The sequence below is a fragment of the Chiloscyllium plagiosum genome, chromosome 5 (assembly GCF_004010195.1).
Source record: "Chiloscyllium plagiosum isolate BGI_BamShark_2017 chromosome 5, ASM401019v2, whole genome shotgun sequence".
In the NCBI taxonomy this organism is placed as follows: domain Eukaryota; kingdom Metazoa; phylum Chordata; class Chondrichthyes; order Orectolobiformes; family Hemiscylliidae; genus Chiloscyllium; species Chiloscyllium plagiosum.
In genome coordinates, this window is record NC_057714.1 from 6,304,144 (window position 1) to 6,315,950 (window position 11,807).

At 41.6% G+C, this 11,807-nt stretch overlaps 1 protein-coding gene across 2 annotated transcripts in view; it reads left to right on the top strand.

Moving 5' to 3' along the window:
• Positions 1-5,977, top strand: part of cpvl (carboxypeptidase vitellogenic like) — a 104,286-nt gene extending 98,309 nt beyond the window's left edge. The window contains exon 13 of one of the 2 annotated variants that reach the window (XM_043689523.1): positions 5,310-5,977. In XM_043689523.1, the coding sequence (XP_043545458.1) occupies positions 5,310-5,411 (102 nt within the window). In that variant the 3' untranslated portion in view covers positions 5,412-5,977. Of the gene's footprint in view, positions 1-1,411; positions 1,604-5,309 lie in introns of those variants that run through there. The other variant, XM_043689524.1, reaches the window with a different exon arrangement.
• The last annotated feature ends 5,830 nt before the right edge of the window (positions 5,978-11,807 follow it).

Here is an 11,807-nt window from a genome sequence, read left to right on the forward strand (position 1 = left end):
ATATCAAAGTTGAAACTTTATTGCTGGAACAGCACAGCAGGTCAGGCAGCATCCAGGGAACAGGAGATTCGACGTTTCGGGCACAGGCCCTTCTTCAGGAATGAGCAGAGAGTGTTCAGCAGGAGAAGATAAAAGGTAGGGAGGAGGGACTTGGGGGAGGGGCGTCGGAAATGTGGTAGGTGGAAAGAGGTCACGGTGAGGGTGATAGGTCAGACTGGGGTGGGGGCGGAGAGGTGGGGAAGAAGATTGCAGGTTAGGAAGGCGGTGCTGAGTTCGATGGATTTGACTGAGACAAGGTATTTCCCCTCCCCCCACCTTGTCTCAGTCAAATCCATCGAACTCAGCACCGCCTTCCTAACCTGCAATCTTCTTCCCGACCTCTCCGCCCCCACCCCAGTCTGGCCTATCACCCTCACCTTGACCTCTTTCCACCTATCACATTTCCGACGCCCCTCCCCCAAGTCCCTCCTCCCTACCTTTTATCTTAGCCTGCTGGACAAACTTTCCTCATTCCTGAAGAAGGGCTTATGCCCGAAACGTCGATTCTCCTGTTCCCTGGATGCTGCCTGACCTGCTGCGCTTTTCCAGCAACACATTTTCAGCGCTGCCTCAAATTTGTAGTGTGCCTTCCCTGTTTTAGAAGAAAATCATTTCAGTACATTTTAAAAAGGACTGGGCACAATAAAGTTAAGGTGTTGTGGGAGATTTAGGAAACTTGTTGTAGAAATTGTGACAAGCTCATGTCCCCTCACTCATAGAACATAGAAAAATACAGCGCAGTACAGGCCCTTTGGCCCTCGATGTTGCGCCGATCCAAGCCCACCTAACCTACACTAGTCCACTATCCTCCATATGCCTATCCAATGCCCGTTTAAATGCCTATAAAGAGGGAGAGTCCACCACTGCTACTGGCAGGGCCTTCCATGAACTCACGACTCGCTGAGTAAAGAACCTACCCCTAACATCTGTCCTATACCTTCCGCCCCTTAATTTAAAGCTATGACCCCTTGTAATAGCTGACTCCTTGCTTGGTACATTTTCAAATAAATTGTTGTGTACTCCTGCAAGCGAAACAAGTATATGAACCAAAGCACAAGCTCTAGTTATTGTTGCTTCCCTTGGTTACACTATTGTACAAGTGGACAAGGTTGTAACAGTAAGAGCTTACTATATTTATGGGGGTAACTAGCTCCATAGGATCAGTGAGATTATTTGTGGTAGCTGAAGACTTGTAACCACCTTGTATTTTCTTATTTTGTTCCTGATTGTCTCTGGACGGAACTCTGTTTGCTTACCTCTTAACAAAACCACCTGAAAGGCACTTTTGGTGGTTACTGTAATCACCAAGGTGTGGTGCTGTTTGATTACTTTCCCTCAATGACATTTTTCCTTTTATTCCACTTCTATCCAGGTGAAGTTGTTTTGTTGCAGACCAGAAGTGCAGTGGGACGAAGTGAATCAGTCTGCGTCGCAACACTTCACAGTTATAAATACTAGTTCTTTCAACTTGCAGACACTGCTGTTCCATAGCCGATTGTAATGACTTCAATCTGCTTAAAACTAAACAATTTGGGTCACGATTGTGAAATTGTTGATTATTAAAGTACCAACAAATGCACTCCAAATAAAATGCACTCCAGTTGAGTCAAGTTTTTATGTTTAAAATATGCATTTTTTCATATTTGGGTTGAAGTTTTCAGCAGTTTTATTCATGGCATGCTATGTCAATGAATATTTGCTTTGTAACTCTGTAGCAGGAGAAATGCTACATATTTTGAGAAAATTTTGCTCTTTTTCAACTTACTGTTAACCGCAAGAGTTGTTATCTTGTAAATTAATTTAACTTCGATCTGTTTATGTGGTAAGGGATGGGAATGCGATTTAACCCTTGTAGAATATAAACTCCAAGCAGCAGAATATTGAGTTTGTGCAGAGATCAATGCAACATGCATATTTTCAGGGCACTTTGAGCAGATAATATATGCAAGAATTTGTGAAGAAATTTGCAGGTGGGGAAGGACAGGGAAGAGATAACTTTGATATAACGTTAATACAAGATTGAATTTCCAACGAATGCAATCTCAAGGTGATGCAAAGGGTTTTTAAAAAAACATCATTCTCCAGCATCAGGAAGCAACTTTCTCTGTAAAAGTGACTATGCCTGCTTGTAAAATAAAGTCAAGATTAGAGTGGTGCTAGAAAAGCACAGCAGACCAGGCAGCATCTGAGGAGCAGGAAAATCGATGTTTCGGGCAGGAGCCCTTCATCCTGATGAACAGCTTTTGCCCGAAACATCAATTTTCTTCCTCCTCGGATGCTACCTGACCTGCTGTGCTTTTCCAGCACCACTCTAATCTTGACTCTAGTCTCCAGCATCTGCAGTCCTCACTTTCACCCTGTAAAATAAAGTAGCCTGCACAACAGAATAAAAATGAGTTTATTTATTTCTAGCAGCAACCCTGTCCCTGACAGCTTCAAACTCATCCCCTAGCCTTCCCATCATTCTTGTGCAAAAAAAATGGAGGCTGGCTTCAGAGCCTCACTTCTTGCATCTCTTAGGGCAGGCCTTGCCTCTCATCACTCCCGGAGCAGATCTTGCTGTTTGCACCTCCCGGAAAAGGCCTCGCCTCCTGCCGCTCCTGGAGCAGGTCTCGCCTCCTACCTCTCCCAGTGCAAATAGCCTTCCTGCTTATCTCTGGCCTCCCATTGACCTTCAGCCTAGATTTTTGAGTTGAGGTCTGTGGAGTGAGTCTTGAACTCTCACCCCCTTCTGCCTTGGAGATAAGAGGATTTGGAGCTTTGACTGACATGTTCTCTGAAGTAAAGCTTTAGAAAGTCCATCCTGTGACAAATTCTCATTTGAAATTGGAACTTTATGTCCTCTTCAAGCAGACCTAGAAGATACTGTATGTAAGATTAGATTCATGAGGGGAAATTTTAACTTTCAAGATTGGTTTTTGGGAAGGGCTGCGTATAGAGTGGAAAGTCAAAATCTTTTTTTGAAAATTCGAACAAATCCAGAGGTGGATGATAAATCTGATCTCAGGAAATGGGGTCCTTCATTAAAATATTTCATCTCTCTTCCAGCTTTAAATACTGAGTTTTGGAATCATAGCAAAATCCATGAATTGTCAAAGCAACTTTAGAAATGTTGATTGGAAATTTTCAAACACATTGCCTTCCTGGCTCAAAGCCAGTTGGCAAACAAAATAGCCTTGAGGAGGTTACCCTATGTCTTTACGTTGTCATGTGATTGTGCCAATGGTGGGGAAGTGGTCAAATTGACTGCCCAAATTTGGGTGGCATATGGGGAGACATGATGGTGTCCCAGAGTGTTCTATGAGGGCGAGTGGGTTAGAGAGCCCTCTATGCTTTGGACACGTTGTAGTATGGCCACCCTTGCAACAGTAATAGTATATTGGTGATTCATGACATCCACTGACCCATCCCCACCCACGAGTCACCAAGATGTGGCGGAGTAGGATGGAGCTCATCTGCTCCATCTGTTTCTTTTCATTCCTTCTCTCTCTCTTCACAATTTTTGTTCTTTTTCTTTCTGTTCTCGGGCAGTATTGGCGATGTTCGGGGTGAATGCAGTCTCCAGGCCTCAGCATGGACTCGAACTCCCAGCCTCAAGGTGTAGCCTGGTGTAGTCTGGGTTGGAAGCACTGTTATTCTGAACTCTTAGAAAAACTTTATTTTTATTGATAGACATTTTATTTCTTTATTTTTTTCCCCCTAAGAGTTTGTACTTAAGAATCTGTACCTAGGTACTTTGGTCCCTAAGATGGTGCCGTTAAGTGGCAACCTATAAACATTTCAGTGTGCTCATGTAAGTACATGTGACAATAAAGCTAGTTCTAATTCTAAAATCCCCAATTCCCCAACTCCTCCCTCACCTTTCTGAGGGGGTCTCAGGCCATTGAGATGCTCTCTCACTCTGTTGCGCTCTTGCTCTCTCTCTCTGTCCCCAAACCTGCAGCTCTCCAGGTGGCTCTTAACTGGCTATTGTTTGCAATACACTTCCCCATTCCCTGTCCCCCTCTCCCTGGGTCCTGCTGCCAATTGGAGCAGATAGGTTTTTTTTTTCCACATCACATTTGCTACATTTCCAAATCACTCCAAATCTGTGCCCAGTAGTCCTTGTGTCCCAGGAATTTTAAAGGTAATAAGTTTTTCAAAATCACCTCCCCCGAATCCTGATGATTTCATTGAAGTGTTTGAAGTTTCAACATTGTGTCCTTGCCTATGCCAGCAGTTTATTATGTTAAAAGATCAAAAATGAAATATTGGCAAATTACAGAGCAATAGATCAGGGCTCAGCACTTCATTTCCTCACTGCTATTCTTCCTTTTGCTATTGGGAAGTAAAGTTTGCATTGTCTTACCGGATTGGTGGAGGTTTAACCTGAGGGTCGACACTCCTCAGGCATGAGGATAGGTTGAGAAGGAAAGTCTTTCATGCCAGCCTCAGCTTGTGTGGGAATTGAACCCACACTCTTGGCATCTGTCTGCATTGCAAACCAGCCATCCATCCAACTAAGCAATCTGACCTCTGTACAGGAGCTAGTCACTTTTTCACGCCACAATTAAGTACAGAAATTGTGTCCTAGAGAATATCTCTTACACGTCTTCTTAGTCACCTTGTGCCGTAAGAGGAGACCTAAACTGCATCAATTCAGAGGTGCTAGTTGGCACAGTTTGAATCCCACTTCAGGAGTTGGTGGTCAAGGAAGGTGTGTTCATGGCGCAACCAAACAAGTTGAATATCTCCATACAATTCCTTCTAGGACTCACCAACTTTAAGTGGTAAAAGTGACAGATTCCTGATCAACTCTATGGTGGAAAAAGAGTTGGAGCTTCTCCCAGTACTACCATACCTCCAGATCACCCCATGCATGGACATTTGCATGTTGACATAGCAACTCCAACTCCCTGCATAAACTGCAACAAGTCACTACCATGTGGCAGGCAGCATTAAAAACAGGAAAAGAAACAAACTTCTTTTAAAATGAGGTTGATCAAGTGGCAAATTTGTACTTAATTTCAGTGTGATGTATACTTTAAAAAGCCATTGCCAACAAAGTTATTTTTACTCTTTGAGCTTCAATGCATAGAATATTGCATTATGGATGAAGTTTTCACTTCATGGTTGACAACAGGGCAATCTTCAAATGACTTTGATCTGCAATGTGTATTGAGTGCACTTGGAAATTAAATCTAGGAGTGATTCACTATGAATGTTAGACTGTGATTTTTATTTTGTTGTTATTAACTTTAATAAAGTATATTTTATATTTTCTGTTCAAGGTAATTATACGAGGTGGAGGACACATCTTACCATATGATCAACCTGAAAGGGCATTTGACATGATTGACCGTTTCATCTCCAGAAAAGGACAATTCCTTTGATTTGTATTGTGGAATTAAATCTCTCTCATTTTTAATTTTATGATATCACATTAATTAAATGAGAAATCAAAGTATAAGAGTATGCAGGATTTTACTTTCATCCCTCCATTTTAAGTTGGTGCCAGGAGCAGGGACTGGACTAAGGTCATTGACTTGGAACATTAACTTTGCTTCTCTCACCACAGCATGGGCTCTCTAGCACAGATCAACTGGTTAATTTTCCATTTGGTCTCCAATTTCTCAGAGGTGGGGACAATCTCCAGGGGGATCACGCAGAGGTTGGTGGTATGGGGTGGGAAATAATGAAAAAGTCAAATTTTAACTTACAGTTCTACAGCTGCCATGGCATCCTGACTGATTCTGCAGTTTAGAGAGCCCATATGTGTGTTGCTGAGTACTTTCAGCACTTTTTGCTTTTATTTTAGGTTTCCAGTTTTCACTTCAGATTTTCATTTTCTGCGGTATTTTGCTTTTGTGAAAGTATTAAAAAGTTGTGATTTGATATTTTTAATAAGTTCTTGCAAAACTCAAATATGAACTGAAATAAATTCTTTGATATTGTTGATTCATAATGTGTGATAATTTGATGTCTACATAAGAAATGTTACCCAACAGCCATTTCTGTTAAAATGTCAATGAACACTTTGTCAATGGGAGAAAAAAAAAGCAGACTTTGAGTAAACTGGTTTACAAAGTGTTTTTGTGGTTGAATATAATAATTTCTTTTCTTTGGAGGAAGCTACATTTGTGAGAATTAGTCACTTTAATCCTTGGTGGATCTGAAACATCTACCCTCCGTATTTATGTAAAAATACTGGTAGGATGAAAAGAAATATTAAGTAGATGAGAAGAGGACAGTTGAAAGATGGGATCTTGTTGCAAAGAGTAGGGCTGTATTTTACTTGAATAATGGGATATTAAATAAACTTAATAAATATTCAACTTCTTTTTCTTAATAGAAAAGGTTTCTTAAAATTGTTGGATTATTTGAATTAACCTTTTCCAGGAATATTCACTTTGAATTAATAGGACCACAAAAAGTACTGTCATCAGGCCCAGATAAAATGATCTATCCAGATTACTGAAAACAACTGAGAGCTGATGATGGACATCACATCTCTGGTCTGCATGTCAACTTCTGGCTCAACCCCCTTTTCCCAATAGCACTTTTGGTGGAATATGTGGTGAGTGAAGGCAGAAGTCTACCCATCTGCAAGCAGCAGATAGCCAATTGGTCCAGTTAAAGATCTTCTAAGCCAGGTAACATAAATCAAATGGTTAATTTTCCACATGTTCTCCAATTTCTCAGAGGTGGAAGCAACCTCCAGGGGGATCACTGGGAAGTTGGGGGTGTGGGATGGGAAATATTGGAAAAGTCCAATTTTAACTTACAGTTCTACAACTGCCATGATATTCTGATTGACCCTGCAGTTTAGAGAGCCATCCTTAACTTTGCGGGGCAAGCCTGCTCTCTGGCCATTAATTGGCTGTTCCGGTGAAAACCTATTGAGTGACTGTTCCCCACACTACATAGGTTTCGGACCCCCATTTGAGCCTAACAACAGAGCTCTGGAGCATGCAGATGACTATTTGCATTGTGAATAAACATCTCTAGTTCAAAACATGGGATGAAAGCAGTCAACATAAGCTAACCAATGACCTGTAACGCAGGGTAATAAGGAGTATCTTATGCTTGCCTGGTTTACAAGAAAATTGATGGGGCTATTTTTATCTTGATGAAGAAAGGTGAGCAATAGCTACCTGATTGCCAGTTTTATATCCTGCTCAAATTCAGTTGACATGAAGTCAAGAAAGTTGGGTGGCATATAAAAAGTGTGGGTGATTTGGGTCTGCCTGGCATTAAAGCTGACATTACCCCAATTATATGATTTTTAAAAAAGAGACGAGAGTAAGGTGTGCACAGGAGGAACAAAAGGGGCAAGAAGGCAATGGGAGACAGACACTCTAGACAGGATCGATCTTTGAAGTGTGAGCTTCTTGGAGATGGCTGATCCTTGAACAAGCCTGTGTCTCTCCATACAGATGCTCATAAACATCTCTGCCCTCATCTGCAAAGACATTGCATCTTGCAGCACTAATCACCGTGTAACCATCAAAAATTCATTTTGGCTGTTTCTAAAGATCAACTACGACATCTTGAAAATAGTTGAATGTCAAAGCATTTCACAAGTCACTGATGACTTTTTTGCCAGAGCTATCCAATATATTTGCCACAGATTTGTCCTTGTAGGATTTCACTGCTGTTGCTGGATCCTGCTATGTACAGTGTATCACCATTTTCATTTGTGGCCATTAAGCGATTACCAGTGAAAGTTATCAACATAAATGGCTTTGATGCCCTCAAATACAGCTTGTGAGGGACTGCAACCAGAGCTTCTTTCATGGTGCACTCACTTTCCTGGCAGCCATCAGAGCTGCTTCATTCATTGCCTGGCTAAGCTTCCTCAGATCTTCACTCCAGCTTCCTTAGTCCCTCCAAAGTATTTGAATAGATTCTACCTGTCAAAAGTTATCTCCTCAAGACATGACCACCCATTCTTCCATTCCTCAACATGAACACCAGACAGAAGTACAAAGATAATACATTCAGAGTTGCTCAGCAAGACCAGCATTGACCAGGCAATCAGAGTTGTGACGATGCACTTCCAATGTGTTCACAGGTGAAAGGCTCCTTGCAATACTCCCCTGAAGGGCTCTCGATCACTGAGATGATCTTGTGGATTCTCCATAACATTTCCCTAGAGAGAGGTGAACCTTGATGACAGTGCAACCCTTAAAGAAGGAGCTCATTGCAGGAGGAGCAGAAAGTAGCAGGAATTCTTAAGTGGAGTCAGAGGGGAATGGTATCTACCATTAAAGGGCTTCCTGCTGCACCACAAGGTAGGGAGGCTTGGCTCAGTGCATGAAGTGCTTATGAAGATGCCATAAATATCCCATAACAAATGGGGGCGTCAGCCCCGCGAAATCAGAACTTTAATTGGTTTCTGACCTGTAAACAAACCTGGCTCCGGTTTACTTCATCATTGGAAAGCATGTTTACCTGTAAGTAAAGCAACATTTTATTGAGGCTCACGGGATTCATAGCCACGTTTTAAACGAGAGTGCAATCTGATCAATAAACTGTGATTCAGCAGGAATGCTGCTCTCCTATAGACTAGTGAAAAACACTGACCATCTAATCCAAATCTTGTCAATACATAGAAACGTAGAAAGAGTTATAGCATAGAAGGAGGTCAGTTAGTCCATCCTAGCTGAAAAGGAGATAACTACTCCAACAACAGCTTCCTGTTCTTGATGTGTAACCCTGTGGGTTCTAGAAATTCAAGTCTTAGAGTCATAGAGATGTACAACACGGAAACAGACCCTTCGGTCCAACTTGTCCATGCCGACCAGATATCCCAACCCAATCTAGTCCCACCTGCCATTACCCAGCCCAAATCCCTCCAAACCCTTCCTATTCATGTCCCCATCCAGATGCCTTTTAAATGTTGAAATTGGACCAGACTCCACCACTTCCTGTGGCAGCTCATTCCATACCCACACTAGCCTCTGCATGAAAACATTGCCCCTTTGGTCTCTTTTCAAGTGCATATGCAAATTTCTTTTTAAAATGTGATGGCATTCTCTTTCAGGAAGGAGACCTTTTAGTGAAAAAGTCATTCTGCAATCTCTATCTAATACTTTTAGCACTTAAAATCTACAGTGTACAGTGTTTGTTCCCAACACAGAAGTGGTCACTATATTTGCTCTGTTCAGGCGCAGTTGCATTTTTCTGTGTGAATCAATCCCTGTGCACAGCATTAACCATTCCAGTTAATCTTCAGACAGAGCTGAATGACCCTCGCTGAGAACAGGGAACTGGGTCGATTCCTCAAACTGTCCTTATTCTGTTCTGTAATAATCCAAAGCTCGGCAGTTACCCTGCAAAGATTTACTGTTTATCAAAAATATCGTATCAGTTAACATTTTAGGAATCGAGAACTGTGGCAAATTCACATCATTGAGGGGGACTGTGAAAATACCAGAATAAAAACTTTCAAAACAAAGCAAAGGCAGATGAGATGATATGGGCCTGTGTTTGGTTTATAGCCCAGGAGGTGCAAACACAATAGTGTTTCTATTGTAGTAATCAGGTTCAGCTCTCTCACATTTTGCATTTGCAGACTAGATACTACAGCGTACTGGTGAAGTTGCCCATAACTGCATCCTATAATCTATGCCTCTGCTTATAACTCTGATCTCTTTACAGATCTGATCTTCGTGTCCAATCTATTCAGCCCCCTTGTAACTTGATCCACCTTAGATAAATTGTACTTGCTGCTATATCCCAGTGAAAGGAACCCCAGCCTATCCAATCTTCCCTCATAGCTAAAATTCTTTCCCCCGGTAACATCTTTATAAGCCTCCTCTATATTCCCTCCAGTGTAATTGCATCGATCCTGTAATGCAATAACTAAAAGTGTATGCTGTGTTGTAGCTCCGCCCTACAGTTTTATACATTTTTAGCATAACCTCCCTTTTCTTGTATTCTCTGCCTCAATTAATAACAGTTTCTTGTATGTCTCCTTAACCATCTGATCTCCTTGTCCTTACCCTCAGGGTTCTGTGAACATGCACTCAATGACCCTCTTTGCTCTACATTTCTCAGAATCCTTCACTCATGATATATCCCCGATCTTGTTTGTCATTTCAAATGGCAAGTTCACACTTTTCCAGACCAAATTCCTTTTCTGCCCGCTTGACCAAGCCATTAATATCTTCCAGGTGAAAGTGAGGACTGCAGATGCTGGAGATTAGAATTGAGAGTGTGGTGCTGGAAAAGCACAGCAGGTCAGGCAGCATCCCAGGAGCAGGAGAATCAACGTTTCAGGCGAAAGCCCTCTTCCAACAACCTTTAGCTTTCTTCTTCTACTCTTCTCAGAGTACCTTAGCGGGTACTCTGAGGTAGACTAGGAACTTTCCAAGATTGACGATGGTGGCATTAGACCAGTCCATGAATTTGCTCAATAAACAGCAAGAAATGATCTAACAAGGGTCACCATTATCTTGCAGAATCACTTTGATGCACCCTGTTTCAGCATCAAGCTTGCATAGTGAGCAAATGGCTCGGGGCCTACTTATTACTAAGGCCAGTCATAGAGCATCAGGAACAGTAGTAATAGCACATGGAGCTGTATGAACTTCAGTGAAGATAGGTTTGTGATAGATGGTAGAGAACCCATATATGTAAATAATGATATATAAAGATATGCGAGCAACTGCAGAATCAAATATTACAAAAATATCATCAAATATTGGGTAAATTTAAGAGGCAAGATACATCATTCCATCACAGACCTACTTCATGGAGCCCCTTTGCTTTGGTCATTGAGTCAATTTTGGTTCCAGCTTGCCACTTTCCCTTGGATCCCAAATCTGGTCAGGCACAGAGACCTTGCCAAAAGCTTTGCTATAATCTATGTAGCCTTCACCAAATGTACCCTCCTTGTTACACTCTTCCTCTTCTGACTTTTCCCATGTTACATAGGGTCACCATTATGTTGGTTGATCAGCCTTGATGATGTTTTTGGATATGATGGTGGTTTTACAGCTCGATGCCTTTCCCCATTCATCCAGCCTGGGCACTAGCACTAAAACCCACTGGTCTGCATGCACCATTGGATTGAGTACTGGGCCTGTTTTGAGAGATTGGTGAGATGAATATTACAAGGAAGAATATGGCCTTATGAGGGGATTTCCTCTAGCATATGACCCCAAAACAAGTACCCCACCGTCTTGCTTGGTACCAGTTTGTTGAGAAAAACCTGGCATGGGCCTCCATTGCTCAAGGATGGGTTTGCTACCCACTACCTCCACCACCTCACTATAAAATGGGAGACAACTCAAAACAGGCAGATTATTGGCAGGCTGGCCACTTTAGAAACACCTTTGTCATTAAATATCCTAGCTGAACATGGCAACATTTGCCTAGAATGTTCCGATGTCACTCGGTGATATTCTTGACTGTCTGTATCCGAATGGGAACCAGTCTGGAATCATTTCTATGATTTCTGAATCTCATGTAATGTGATGTCAGTGCCATATCTAATCCTCTTTCTACCAAATTCCAACAGCCCGCAACACACTCAGTGTTAAAGCTTACTTCATTTTTTCCCTTTCAAAACAAAATTTCCCAACGGAGTTTGTAGTATCTGTGAGGCATCAACTTTTACCTGGGTGATATAGTTAAGATTAAACTAATATTTTATTTGAACAAATCCATTGAATCAATATCATGTACATCAATTATTTTATCATTGTTTTATGTTAATAAAACTTATATACATATTGACATATGAGTATCTTTCAATTCAGCAGGCCTATTGGTCTGAACTG